Source organism: Xiphias gladius, chromosome 8, assembly GCF_016859285.1.
Source record: "Xiphias gladius isolate SHS-SW01 ecotype Sanya breed wild chromosome 8, ASM1685928v1, whole genome shotgun sequence".
Classification (NCBI taxonomy): domain Eukaryota; kingdom Metazoa; phylum Chordata; class Actinopteri; order Istiophoriformes; family Xiphiidae; genus Xiphias; species Xiphias gladius.
This window is the reverse complement of record NC_053407.1, coordinates 5,361,309-5,376,932: the sequence shown is the minus strand read 5'-3', so window position 1 is coordinate 5,376,932 and position 15,624 is coordinate 5,361,309. Positions and strand designations below refer to the sequence as shown.

Sequence of the window (15,624 nt, the reverse complement as noted above, 5' to 3'; positions counted from 1 at the left end):
GGCATACTAATGGAGCAGTATACACACCAAAATACCTGTAAACGGCAAGAAACACAAGATATAGTGTGGTTAGAGCATGCCAGCATATAGAAGTCTCCAGTAGAAAGATTACAACTGAATCTCCTCAGAGCAATTTCAAGTGTGGAAGTGCATTAACTGCCACAAAAAGTCTTTTAACCACCCTACTAATGGGAAGAGCATTTTTTTTCATGAGGCATGAATGAGGATTTCATTTCTCAGTTATTAAGTTTTTATAGTGGAGTTTTATATTCTTAAATATTTCAAAATCCCTTTATTTTTGTGCTTTCATAATCATCTTATTGATGGTTCTTTTTTTAAAATATTAGCTTTTAAGTTTTTAGACCCTTTCAGTGAGGATATGTAGCTTTTGTAAACAATTTTTAAGAGGCAGTATCCCCTGTTAGGCACACGCCTTACCTTGCTACCAATTTAGGAATATTATGGGCTTGAAACTAAATGACCATATACCAAACCCATCAATGTGGAAAAACCCCCTTGACTGATATGTTTATAATGTGTTGTATGATGACCCTGATGAAAAGCACATGTCAGAACATGATGGTCTCATAATAAAGTGATTATCTATACTACAAGTGTCACTGGAGTTTTGACCTCTTCTATATACACCAGTACACCTTCGACAAGAGGCCTATTTTTTATTAGGTTTCCATTAACTATATTTTGTGTATTTGGCTGTACTTCTTTAGTAAACACCACTGTCAAGCATCAGAAAATACTGTTACTGTTTACTGTTAATAAAACTATTCCAGTATAAATGGTTTGTTATTATACCAGTCTGGCGCTGTGTTAGTAGGTTTAGTTTTTGAAAATGCTACTTAAGGTGGCATCTTGCTCATATCATCCATAAACTATGAAATCTTGTGAAATCTCTTTCCACAAAGTAATTGAAATCATGGTCAAAAGCACTATTTACTGTCCAATGACTTGATAAATATGCTGTCTACCTGCTTGGCCTTATTGTCACTGTTTGCTCATAAACCAGAAAAGATAAGTTTCTATCCCAAATTGAGCCACACCAGCCTGCAATCCTCAACGAACAAGACAGGCAAATCATGATGATTTCCCTGGAAAGAGGATCAAACTTCCTTACTGAGTTACTCAGTGTTACAACATTAGATTTATCAAAGTAAATTATGTAATATAGACAATCTCGCTTTATCTCTGGCAAACCATCCCCAGTCATATGTCAGTGTAGATCTGGGTCACTACCCACAAGTGTTTCCTACTGCTTTCATTAAACATTAACTGTGTCTAAGTATATTTCTGTTTCTCTGCCTCTTGAAACCACAGATGAGTTCTACTTGGAAGGGAAATGAGATAAAAGTCCATTGATATATCTCCTACCCTCCACTGTTGTAACAGGGTTTTACAGGGTTTTCTGCTCTTTTTGAATGTTTGAGCAGAGTTTGGCTAGACTGAAGAAAGGACATGGGATTTAGGCTGGTATATACTTTTGCCCTAGTAGACCTATGAATGTATTCAAGCTGAAAGATGCTGCAAAAATCTGTGATGTACATAGGAGTTCTAAAACACATTTAGAAGAGAAAGTGAGTTACAGAATATAAAGAAATGGATGAAAGGCGGTATCTCACCGAGGTTACATATTGTATGTCTCGGCACAGTTTTGTCTCCCGGGGAAAGTCAGCAAGATCCAGGAAGTTGTCGACCACCACTTGGCCTATCAAATCATGGCGTGAGAACCTGTCAAAGTCGTAGACACTGAAATGCAGCTTTCGGCTTGACAGCTCAGTGTACGCCACAGGAAAGAGAAACACCTCATCGAAAACTGGGTTGAGTGTCTTGCGGTGCACCTTGGTCTGGTGTTTGGTTTTGCGGTCAGGCAGCAGGTAGATCTTGACGTAAGGATCAGAGGTCCCTGAGAAGTCCTTGGCCGGAAGGTCCTGGGCCTTGTGGATTTTCACAATTAGCTGTTCCAGGTCAAAGTCAAACTCCAGGATGAAATGGAGACACCCACAGCTGTCGGTGTGACGCCCGTCTTCTGCATCCACTGAACGCTGCTTGTAGAGCTCTGGTTTGATTCGGCCCAAACCAGACAGAGACTCCTGACGCTGGAACTGAGCAGGGTTGAAGTCTGGATTGGACAAGTTCATCTGACGACGGATGGAGTTGTGCCTGTAACAAAGGATAAAATTAAAACATATGACATCATTCAAAAAATGTTTACTCTTTTAGGTGCTTGTTGCTGCGAGGAAACTGCTGAAGCCACTATGTTCCTCTAAGCCTGATGTATTATATGCTGTCAACTATGTGATAAAGTATCTCTGAAACCAGATGTATAGATGGTATAACTGTGTGTGTCCATCAGTGTTAAACCTGCTAACACCAAAAGTTTGACAGTAGGTTCAGAGATTGATGTGTGCTGACCGTACAGATGAGGTTGGCTCAGTAATCTGTCTCTGCACCCTGTCCCTGGAAAGAGTGTGGACATGGTTTTTCTCCACCTTGGCCTTGGTCTCCAGTGGGATGTCAGGCGATGTATGGCTGATCTTTAGGGCTGACTCTGGGACAGTCACAGCTGAGGGCAGCCCTGAAGGCTCCTTCACACAGCCATCCTCACTGTACTCCCTTTCCTCCCCGTCCACCTGCACAACAGACATCAATGTTCAACATTACTGTAAATACTATTTTTAGAAATTCTAACTTGAATGATATCTTAGGTTGGGGGATTTGAGGACAGAGCTGTAATAATAGAAGAAGTTCTTGTTTAGTTAAGATAGTTTGGTAGACAAGAAAAACTTTTATGTTGTATGACCTACCCTCTGGCAGCCATATTGGAAGAAGGCTGCGATTAAACATAAAACTAGCCTGTCAAATGACAACTGAGCAGGTGTGATGAATAACATCTGTGTGTGACTTGTAAGTGATCATCTAGCCACTAATGTATTGATTGATTTTGCATTAAGATTCACTGGATGAAAGCTTGAAAGCTAACTCATCTGCCTAGGTAGTTATCATGCTTTTGCAGCCACATTTAATCCTCAAACTAGCTAATATATCTAGCTGTATCAAAAAAAGTGTATACTAGTATTTGAAACATTAACATTTGTTACTTAGCTAAATGTACCATGTAAAACTTGTACAGCATGCTTTGGAGTTGTGACAAGAATGAAAGGCAATTGTCAGTGTCACAGTAATTTAAGTTTGGTCTACAAATCAAGATTTTGTTTGTGTATCAGGGTTTTAATTCTTAACACACTCATTTGTTTTACCATTTTAAATTGAAGAGATATGAAATGCTATCATAAATGAAAAATTGTGTGCTTCAAGCTTGTTTCCACAGAACTGCAGCCACACATCCAGGATAACAGTTTTGTGTGGTGAACCGCTACTGATTGTTTCCTTTGACATTCTAAACTGTGGTTATTGTTGCTCAGATGTAACATCATCTAAAGAATAGTTCAACATTTTGGGAAATAGTTTTATTCACTTTCCTGCCAAGAAGAAGAAGAAGATCAATACCACTCTCAGGTCTTTATGTAAAGTGTTACGATTAGGTTAGACGATTATCTTAGCTGAGCTTAGTATGGAAGCAGTGAGGAAACAGCTAGCTTGCTCAGTCAGCAAACAGCTAGCTTTGGGAAAATTTGCTTGACTTTCTGGAGTCTTGTCCTCAAGGAAGGAACTGCGCCCCAGCAACTGGTTGCCAAGAAATAGTTCCTGTAAAAGCGCAATTTGTGATTTTTACATTTCTGTTTGTTTGCAGATAAAACAAACAAGATACAATGTGTTTATTATCTTTAGATGTGTATTTCTGAACTTTTTGAAAGGCTAATTGACTCCTGGTGCCAAGTCAATAATTAGCATAAAGACATGAGTTTCATAAAACTTCCAATCAAAGTGTCCGCAGGAACGTGACTAAGCAATTTGCCCTGGTTGATCTGGCCACCCCTGTGATTACTGGTGGTAATGACAAGTGAGTTTTACTATTATAAGCCCCAGAGTGTACAGACATATCCCACTGCAGGCAGCAAACTCACCTTGAACAGCTACTCTGTCATAAATGCAACTGAAGAGCAAGTTGTGTTCCAAATTCATACTACACACTCATTCAAAGTAATTTTGAGTATGTAATGTGTTCACAGAGGAAAAGTGACTTAATAAAAGTATACTTGAAACAGTCAGTATACATACTAAAAAAGGCTTGGGTTTTGAGTTTGCGGTTGATGCAATGCACAAAGGAAATAGAGGGCTACTTAGAGCTGGAAAAGTGATGGTGGTGAGACAGCTCTGGGAAAGCCCTAGAAAACAAAACTAAAAATATCAATTACATTTTTTGGCGGAAAAAAATAACTGTGTTAAATGGCCTTCACACCCACACAAGTGTTTTGAATAACTCGTACTTCCAGGCTAATCAGCCAAATACTTAATGTCAGAAAACTCCATAGACCATTAGGAATGATGACAGCGTATGTCATCCCACCCCAACAGGTGCAACAGGAGAAAGAGGGAGACATCAAGCCTAGCCTACACAGTCCTGAGAAGAGGTCCAATCAGGCAAGATAACTGAAACACCTGTGTGGGTGGAGTATGGATGTGTAAGGGCTTTAGTTTTAGTTGTCAGTAGTTTTCTAAGCCACATTTACACCTGATGTTAACATGTTATCTGTATCTGGCTACAATATTTGGATAATGACATTCAATCCACAGGCTTCTGTTCTGATATCGATTAGTGCTCACATTATCTTGATTAGTGTTTTCAGTGAATGTCAATACGCAAATTAGTTGGGCAGGGCTGTCGGACTTGTCAGCAAACATGCTGCATCCCAGATCTGGGCAAGCACTGCCATGAACAAGCATAATTTATCTCTAAATAACCTTTTTTGCAAGGGAATACTTACTAGCTAATGCCACTACATGTACCTAGTGCCAGGCAGCTTAAGCTAGCAGAAAAAGGCAGAGCCAGGTGACCCTTTACCTTGCATTTTCTTTAAATGTGGTCACACGTACAGACTGCATTTACACCAGTTTGAGATCTGATCACATTCTGATAACAATGCATTCTGCATGCATTTACACCTTGCACTTATCTAGGTCACTTGTTGATGCCCAGTGTAAATGGTATCCTAAAGTCACAATTTGATTGATAGTATTGTATCATGCCATTAACTGTTAAGCAGTTAATTTCTTGTATAATAACTGCACAAACATTATACTATAAAGATTACTATATACATTACATACTATAAAATTAGTATATGGTTTTGGGATAAAGCTTCAGCGCAAAAAAACTCTGGGCTAAGGTCCATGTGGGGAAGGCAGACTCTGTCAAAAACAACTACATAGACTGGCAATAACAGAATACAAAATATTTTTCTTATATGGGATTACTGAGGTATCCTTTTAGCCTAGTGGTATAAAATGCACACCCTATTACCATAACAACCCAAGTTCGATTCTGGCTAGAGAACTGTGTGGCATGTGATACCCAAGTTTCCTGTATCTGCAATAATGCATCTTTGCTGTGTAAACCAATAAAGGCAAAATGCAAAAATGTAATCTTTAAAACAATCTGAAGGATTATTACTTAACTTTAATGTATGATCAGCACTAATAAGAAAATATAAATTAGTTTTCTAATAAACTAAATGTCACTCACTGTACCAACACTATTGAATGTGAGCCTCTCTTCCTCTTTACCTCTGTGAGCACAGGCTGTTGGTCTCCTCCCAGGAAGTGCGCCCCCTTGAGGACATCTGGGAGGAAACGGCCACTCAGTGGCACCCAGCACAGTTTCCATGAGACAAAGAGGGAGACGCTGAAGAGAGCCAGACCACAGGTGGTCACCAGCAGTGACAACAGACTAACTGATACATCTAGAGATGGAGGAGAGAGAGAGATACATTCAGGGAACAGTGACCACAGTTTGGCCAGTGGAAAAGGTACAGACAAACCTGGCTACCCAGGTAGGACATTCTGTGTTTGTTCAGAATGCTTGATGATAAGGAAAAAGTATTCCATTTCCTCACTGTAAGCAAAAGAGGAAAAGAAAATAATTATTCACTCCCATGGATTATCCAACTATATCAACAATGAGAGACAGCAACACATTACCTTGATGATGAGGTGCTAGAATGCAACATAGCAGCACTAAAAATCCAAAGAGCCCTCAAAAACAAAGAATAATCACTGGGGAGTAAGACTGATTTGGCTGATTAGGAATTTATGTTTACAGGGCGTTTCACAGACTCCTTTTTTCTTGTCGATTGTTGTTTTCTTTTTCTGTGAAGGCATGCCGTTTTTATTTTCATCACAAACTTTTTAAACCATCTCAAAGACAGTGAGGAAAAGGAGAAAACAAAACAAGTAAGCTCAAGCCTTTCATGTTTCTTTACTTTGTTTGTTTGTTTGACATTTATAAATAGGTTTAGAAGATCAATGATCAACTCTGAGGTCCACCAGACCTTTGACGAGGAAAGCAGGTGGTTTAGATTTGTCATATCTGAATGTTTGAAACTCAAGAAAACGTCTTTCCCTATCACAGTTAACTGCAAAAATTAAAAAATTAAAACAGTTCTCTGTATTGGTGGACCTTTAAATTCAGTGTGCTATCACTCTCTCACCCTGTCTGCTTCCACATCACTCCTCCTGAATACAATAGATTCCGTAATCCTAAAATTTATTTAAGACACAATGGATGGATTATCTGTATGTATTTCAGTGTAGTGTATATAGTTGAACGGTATTACATGATTGAATATTTCAACATAAACGTGGTAACAATGAAGAGACAAGTGCTCTGTTACCTAAATCAAATGCCTCTAGAACTCCATTGTGGCAAATTGATAGAGAATACGGCTTCTATTTGCTCTGTATTAGCAAACACTGCAGGTTTACTTAATCCTGCAATCGTCTTTCAGCTCATTGTTTTAGTTTTATGGCCTGCAACTTTACTGTTTTGATTCTCTGTCACTGAACTTATCATCGTCATTTCCAGCTCCAACACACAGCTATTTTCATTGAAAAGATCAAAAAACAAACTGAACGCTACCTGCTCAGGGCCAAACAGCAGACAAAAATAACAAAGAGCAGGTGAAGAAACTGGATCGTTTTGCAGATAGATATTTTTCTCACGACTTGGTGGGGACAAAAAAAAAGAGCTGAAAGGAGAGTGAATAGTGGACTTAAATTTGACCCCAAATGAATGCTAATGATGCTCTGTGTCCATTGGATGTGTAAATAGGCAACTGTTGGTCTGTATTTCAACTTTAAAATCAAAATAAAGATTATAGTAAATGCACAGATTATGGTGTAATTCCTAAATTTCTTTAATTTAACTTGGATTGCAGATTCTATGTAACCCAATAATCATCTGCATTTTGATGTATTCATTAATTTTCATTTCATTATTTTCAATTATTCTGTAATTTATCTTCTTTGTTTGAATAATTAGTAATTGACTGTTGTAATAAAATTTCTGAAAACTTTAAATTACAATCATGTTATTAAACCTTAAATGCAATACTGTATAATTTCTAATAAATAATAAATATAATATACATTATACATAAGAAATTACAACCAGCTAGATGCTAAATTGTCAAGGAAAAGATGGGGCTCTGCTATTGTTTGAATCACACCAACTGACAGAATAACTTACATTCACTGAGTGCTTGGGAGAAAATGTGATCTCAGGAACTTTGATTGTGGCATGAATGTTGGAACTAGACAGGCTGGTTTGAGTATTTTTGAAACTGCTGATCTTTTGGGATTTTCATGCACAAAAGTCTCTAGAGTTTCAGAATGGTGCGAAAAACTAAAAAATACCCGGTGAGCAGCAGTTCTGCGGACAGAAATGCCTTGTTGATGAGAGAGGTCAGAGTAGACTGGCCAGACTGGTTGGATCTGACAGAGGGGCTACATTAACTAAGCTAACCACTCTCTACAACTGTGGTGAATAGAAAAACATCTTAGAATGCACAGCATGTCGAACCTTGAGGTGGATGGGCTGCAACAGCAGAAGAACACGTCGGGTTCTACTTCGTCAGCTAAAAACAAAAGTCTGAGGCTGCACCTGGAGGCAGGTTCACCAAAACTTGACAGTTGAAGATTGGAAACCATAGCCTGGTTTGATGAATCTCGATTTCTGCTAAGGCACACAGATGGTAGGGTCAGAGCCTAGCATCAAAAGCATGAATCAATGGACCCAGCCTGCCTTGTGTCAACAGTCTAGGTGGTGGTGGTGTAATAGTGTGGGGAATTTTTTCTTGGTAGACTTTGGGCCCCTTAATACCATTGTTTGAATGCCACAGCCTATAGTATTACTGCTGACCATGTGCTTCCCCTTATGGCCTCAATTTACTAATATTCTAATGGCTACTTCCAGCATGATAATGCACCATGTTACAAAACAAAAGTCGTTCCAATCTGGTTTCATGAACATGGCAATGAGTTCAGTGTACTTTAGGGGCCTCCCCAGTCACCAGATCTGAATCCACTAGAACACCTTTGGGATGTGGTAGAGATGTGGGAAATTCGCAGCATGAATGCGTAGTTGACAAATCTGTGGATATTATGAAATGCAATCAAATCAACATGGACCAAAATCTCAAAAGAATGTTTCCAACATCTTGTGGAATCCATGCCACGAAGAATTGAGGCTGTTTTGAGAGCAAATTGAAGCCCTACCCAGTATTAGTATGGTGTCGCTAATAAAGTTCTTGGTGAGTGTATACTTGCTACTCGTTGCATCTCAAAAAAAGGTATGAATGGATGTATATAGGGCTCATAAAAAGTATCTATTTATATATTCTTTCCTTTACAGATGATACGGGCTTGTTTCTCCCTTTCCTTATGTATAGACCATGTATATCCATGACCAGACTCGAGGCATGATGTAGAGACATCTGGAACCAAAAGACTGTTGTTATCTATTAGCAGAGGAGAAGTTTCTCCCTTTAGCTGCTGGGTAATAGCAGGTTGTGGTCGGACAGATAGTGCTTGATGATAGTGGATACCTATTTCTTGTGAAGTAGCCTTTCACAAACTCAACTAAAAGCAAGGCTCAGACTGTTTGCTGAGGTTACATGTTTTCAGAGAGAAAGAGTTTAAGAGATGACTGTACTCTCTGTATCCTTCTCAATCCCTGCTTTCTTCTTCAGTTCTCTTTTTCCTTCTTGCTAGTCATTCTAAATCAGACAAAGAGAGATAGTGTCTGAATTTTCTGAACCCACCAGACTGAGTGTCCTTGTGCAGTACAATGTCCTGCAGGCTCCATGATACACTGACAGTAGCACTGATACACTGTCATGATGTCCTTGGTACGTTATTCACTCATGACGTGTTGCCAAAATACCAAAATGGTTTTAAAAGCTGTCAAATGTCATATTTATATTGCATTTAGCTCTGGTTTGAATAGTGTTTTCCTTTCAGTGTTTTTTATTTGTCTTTGGTGCTGATAGAGCTGAGAGAATCTCTTAATGGGACGGTGGAGAATGCTTAGGCCAGTTTGAAATGAGCTTATTTATGGTACCATTAGAGTTCAGTCCTTCAGTACAAGAGAAAATCATTTTCCAATTTTTATTTTGAAACCACAGGGCAGAGATTCAAAGTCTTTTTGCAGCAAAGGTCCGCTGTGAAATTGAATGAAGATGCATGAAAACTATGCATACTTATTTCAACTATTTTTCTTAAATGGTATATCTTGTCTGAAAAGATCTCTGAGTTATGTTGTCTCAACAATTTGACTAATCATTTATAGATGCATCAAGTATCCCATACTATGCAGAAGAAGACTATTTTACACTGAATTACAGATGATTGCAGCACTGTAAAAGGATTTCTGTACAAACCTGAAATAAATTCAGACATTATTATAACTCTCTCTCTCTGTCTCTCTCTAACCTTAACACACTCTCTCTCTCTCTCTCTCTCTCACACACACACACACACACACACACACACACATGCATGTTTGGACAACTATCCTTGTTAGGATATTGCATTGACTTGCATTTATAGTGGGCAGCCTAACCCAAACCCTAACTTTAACCATAACCCATTCATGCCTAACTCAAACTTTAACCTAACCTCAGTTCACATCCTACCCCTAACCTTGACCAGGACCTCAGAAATGATGTGTTGCCTCATTAGGACTGAGCTTTGTTCCCATGAGGACTACTGGTCCCGACAGGGTTGCTGTCTATAACGGAAAAGGTACCACAGAGGTACCACAAAAAGGCATACACACACAAACACACAAACACACACACACACACACACACACACACACACACACACACACACACACACACTGGATGCTGGAGATCTTCACTTATTTCTTCACTCATTTCTATTAGCTTTAGCTATCCTATACATAAGTATGTATAATGAATTTGTATAGTTTTGTATGCAAAAATTGCACAAAAAAAAAGAAATTATATTGCCTACTGAAGCACGTTGCAGTATTTCTGACATACAGTATATTGTATGGTAGCACAAGCCAACAAAGAATTACCCTTATTTTTTCTTGTTAAGAGACAAATGTCAATGATCTGGTACAAGAGCTGATCCTGAGATGTGTATGAAGTGTTTGTATGAATGCATTTCGGATGTTAGATTAACTGTTGTGCTGAGCTTCATGTCAGTACAGAAAAATGAATAGTTTTGAAAAAATGAACTCAGTGTGGGGAAATAGCGTTACCAATTGTAAAAATAATAATATTTTTTTTTACAAATTAATTCTACACACAAATTATTGTGACAAGGTGAAAACACATTTTCAGACTTTTCTGCAAATTGATTAAAATCGAAAAAGGAAATCTGTTAATTACACAAGTATTTGGGCCCTTCATTGCCAAAAACGTGAATTCAATCAATTTTAATTTCATTTATTTAAATGTAAACAATTTTAAAGTATATCTGTAACATTACAAAGTTTGCAAAAAGTGAAGGGGTCTGAATACTTTTAGAAGCTCACTGTATACCAGTATAGTATAAGAGTAATGTTATAAAACCAATGTAAAGATATACCACAGAGATACCACCTACATCAACTCACAGTGTAGAATATGCAGTTAAATAGTACAAGATGTGGGGATTACTGTGTTGAATGGTATCCGTAGCTACAACTATCAGTGGCTTCCTTAGCAAAAGAGGTGGTTGTGAACATGGATTTATTGTGCGAAGGATCTATTTAATGCTCATTTAATTCATGTTTTCATTCATGTTGCACTTCTGGCCACTTTGATGCCTTCAACTGTCAACATCAACATCACCGAATAGGGTTCTGCAAGCATAATTGAACATGCCAACCCACAGACAGCATTGCAGCAACAGTTCTGCTCTGTGATTCAATGTTGATTACTTACCCTAGCCTGTTCTACAACTTAAATCCAGTGCATGGATCTGGCCTTATCTACTGCATGTTAGCAGAGGACAACTTTAAAGAAAAGTTGACATATTTCAAGGGATAAATTATGAAAAAAAATGTCATTATAGGAGCTGTAAATTGGTTCTCCACACTGTTTCCAAGTAAAAAAAGCTAAAGCTGGAAAAAAGCTCGGCAAAGTTGTTTTCAATACTACAAGTGTTGCTGCAGCTTTATTCTTCAAGATTGACTCCCTCTCCACATGCATTGCGAGTATCTACTGCAACTCAAGGTTTCACCAGTTTTTAAATATGAAGAAAATTTCACCATTTGAAGATGCAATTCTGAGGTGCCATTTACGGTGCAGAGCTCAGAAAACTGAATGACTTTTGGTAAAATGGGTCACATAGGAAGACATGTCACAGATATACAGTACTCACCATTCAGAGGAGCTTCACAGAATCTAAAGATTAGACCTTAATAACAGATCAAAACAAGACCAGGTCAAAACCTAGTATATGGCTGGATCGCCCTTTATCTGTTTCCCTCTCTTCTACTCTCTGTGTTCACATAAACAGTATTTAAATACAGCCGAATTCCACATAAAGCTGTTCTCATTGACGTGTTTTTCTGTTTTTGTTGTCAGACAACAGAACAAGTATGAAATAGTGACTGAAACGTGACCCATTAGGACTACATGTTAACCAACAGTCACTTCCAAGACATTTCCAAGCTGCTGCTCTGCACCTCTAAAATCCTGATTTTATAACAACGTCATCTGACAAAAATCACCATACACAAAAGGTAAAGCAACCGCTGTCCTGTGATTTTTACTTGTAAAATGATCACTCAGAGAGAAAGTTAGAAGCTCATTCACATCTATGTCAGATGCTATGCGGTCTGAATGAGACACATAGAGGTGTGCCTGCGGAAGGGAAAGCCCGACCATCCGCTCTTAGGGCAATACTGGCGCCCCTCTTCTGCGGAAAGTAGCTGAGGTTTGTCTAAGAAGTCGCTGGATTTGTTGTTAGGTGTTCCTGTGAAGAAAACTCGCTAAAGGGGTGTGAAAGTCTGTAAATTCAGCGACAAAGGTGCTAAATTGTTAACACTGCCTGTAAATGTTCCCCTGCAATAGAAACTGTTTGTGCCAATTAGTTTTGAAAGAGCAATGGCAAATGGGGAAACTCCTAGACTGGGTAGAACACAGCCCGTCTTCTTGTGTGGCTCTGAACTGTGCACCAGCTGGGATGAATTGAAAGTTGTGGAGAGATGATATACAGTGTGTGTCCCAACATAGAGCAGGGCTTGTGATCTCAGCTGGCTCTGATAGGGTGCATGCAGCTTGTTCCACTGTGCTCTGGCTTTGATGTGCCAAATAGTTCATGCATTTGTTTAATGAAAAATAGAAATATTTCACAGTCATTAATAACGTTTTTCTGTATCTAAATTAAATTACAGCTCAGAATATTAATAATTTATCTTTGTATTAACCATGTTTGCATCCAAAGCTAACAATTTTCCCTCCAAACCACCTTATATTTGTAAATAATTGAGTCAAAAAACCAAATATTGAAAACACTTTTGCTCCTTTTTTTGTAAGTTTGGCTTTTCAAATGAGTAAAAAGACCTCAACGACTACCTTTGTTATAGCCTTTTCAAAAGCCACAGGGTGTCTACACTTTTCAAGTTCTCTTGCAAGATCAATCGATGCACCGAGGCCTAAACCCTGTAAGGCTGGTGGCAGTCAATTGGATTCATGAGCTCCAATAATCAGTAAGCTCACTCCTCACAACAGGAAGTCAAGAATTATAATTGAAAAAGGTTAGACAGATTTTCATTAGTGTAATTGTCTGTGGTGGGGTTGCTTGAGTTTACATAAACAAGCATGATGGAATAACTGCTACAAGTATAAAGTGTCTAATACTGAGGTATTAGTGGTGACTTACATCAAAGCTTAAATTGTCAGTAAAGCACTAAACTCCCTTACTGAGTTCTCATTTGGCTCTTTTGGTACGAAAAACATATGTCCACACTAATTAACCATAATTTCACAAGCATTCTTTACACGTATTATCTCCAAATACATGCAAATTCATTAAACAAATATGTACTCATCCTGCTTTGAAGATCTATTTTAAGGATATGACTACAAGTTTGCAACAAAGAAATTTTGACTAAATTGACCATTAGCTAAATATGCTGCTGTAGTAAGAGCAGAGAGTCTGGAGGGTGGTGTCTTTTTTTTTTTTTTGGCTTTAAAAAACAAAAACAAAAGAGCAAAAGTGTAAGGAACATATTCAATTCTGTGTTATATCTGCTCAAATGTATGCTGCAGATGTTTGTAGTAACCTAATCTAATGTTTCATTAGGGCTAAGGAGCATTTCATGTTATGTTGGTTTATAGGTAGTGTATTAAAAAAAAACATTCATGACATCCACTGTGTACTATTTCCCCACTGTGTGGTTGCCAGAGTATCCTGAATGCTATATGACATTATAGGCTAAAGTTGAAAGAAATTCAGCAACCCCAGCAAAACTCTTCATCCAAGATAGCATTGGTTAATATTCATCCTCAGTCTTTTCTCTTTTAAAATTAAAAGGGAAATATACCTTTTGAAAATATGAATAGTAAAGCATGAATCTAACTTTTGTGTTGCTCGTCCTAGATAACCAAGCAGGGTTGAAATGATTGAAATGACACTGATATTAAATTTTTCCTTATAATACTTAAGATACTAGGTCTACAGGCAGTGTTTTTAAACATCTCATGAAGCTAATTGAAATCTTTACACTGTAATCTGAAAATGTGTCATGAATGAATTGAAAGCAGCGTTGCCTCATGCTGAAAACTGAGTGGTGTTTGAAGGTTGAACGCAGTAGGCTCAGGCAAGTTAATACTTTGTACCATAATACATACCAAAAAAAAGTTGAGGATAATCATGCCAAGAAATGGTTTGATCACAAATAACTTGCGAAATACAGGGTTTATAAGCGGTTGTCAATGGCAACAGTGGTTGCCCCAAGAGATGTCAGCACAGATGTGTTTGGATCATTAAGAGCAAAACTTGTGTCCTTGAAATTTTGTTTATATACTACTAAACTCTTTTCCCAGTTATATTATGGCGGCAATGTAATCCCTGGCTGGATTATATTCAGAGGCAACATTTTCTTTTTTTGAGTGAATGAACGGGAACAGAGTCACCAGGAGGTGGTTGTGGTGGACAATGGGCACACAAAGGGCACGAATGTCACACCAGAGACTAGACTTTACATCCATCATTACTCTCTCCTTGATGGGCCACTTGTCCACTCCCACCTGAAGCTGATGGTAGACTGTATGTAATGGTGGAAAACAGTTTATCACCTTGGAAGCGGATCAACTTGGATGGCCAACCTTGACAAATTTGATAGAGAGCGTGGGTGGTAGGAGTAACTAACGGGATTGTCAAAAAATAATACCTGTCCAAAATATAATGCACTTGCAGTTGGATTGAACTGAATTTCAAGGTCTCCTCCGAGAATTGCCACCTTAACATGGTGAAAGGGTTTGTGTGTCTCGGTGATCGTGGAAGCTGTATTGTCAGGGGCAGCAACCCCTGGTAGTCCAAGAATAGTTGAATCCAGGGCAACTGTACTTGATTGTAGATACTGAAGATGTTTAACTGTCTCATCCAAGACGCTTTATCAGTTCTGACTGACTGGTGGGGAGTCCCAGGTATTTAACCTCTGTGGGGTCATTATCAAGGCCATTGCTGCGCTTGGTTCATTGTACTCCCTATCTAAAATGTCTACATACATATTGCGTACATATTTTGGATGGGGAAGACAGGTGGTTCTAAAGAGTAGTGAAGTAGACCATCTGTATTAAAATAGAAAAACCCTCCCTCAACAGAGGAGGAGGCCCATGACACCAATTATTCCCCACCTACAGTGCTGTCGTTTCCCTTCCCAGGAGATTTAACAACCCTTCACACTTGGCCTCATGTGACTCCAACAACTGTCATTCACACTTGGCCTCAGGTGACTCCAAAAACTCTAACCACCGTCGTTTGAAACAGCCCGGAGCCCTAATGAACAAAAAGTGACATCAATGGCCATGACAACGACCCCACAGAGGTTAAATACATGGTACTCCTCATCAGTCAGTCAGAACTGATGAAGCCTTTTGGATGAGACAATGAAACATCTTCAAGATCTACAACCAAGTCCAGTTGCCATTGATTCAACTCTTCTTGGATAACCATGACATGGATGAC

The 15,624-nt window shown here is 38.6% G+C and overlaps 1 protein-coding gene across 2 annotated transcripts in view; it reads right to left on the bottom strand.

Annotated features, from left to right (window-relative positions):
* The window catches only part of syt9b (synaptotagmin IXb), a 54,273-nt gene that overhangs the window by 17,779 nt on the left and 20,870 nt on the right, over nt 1-15,624 (bottom strand). For both annotated transcript variants that reach the window (XM_040133217.1, XM_040133216.1), the window contains exons 2-4: nt 5,701-5,876; nt 2,428-2,645; nt 1,635-2,175 (exon numbers count right to left, since the gene is read on the bottom strand). In XM_040133217.1, coding sequence (XP_039989151.1) covers nt 1,635-2,175; nt 2,428-2,645; nt 5,701-5,876 — 935 coding nt within the window. The remainder of the gene's footprint in view (nt 1-1,634; nt 2,176-2,427; nt 2,646-5,700; nt 5,877-15,624) is intronic.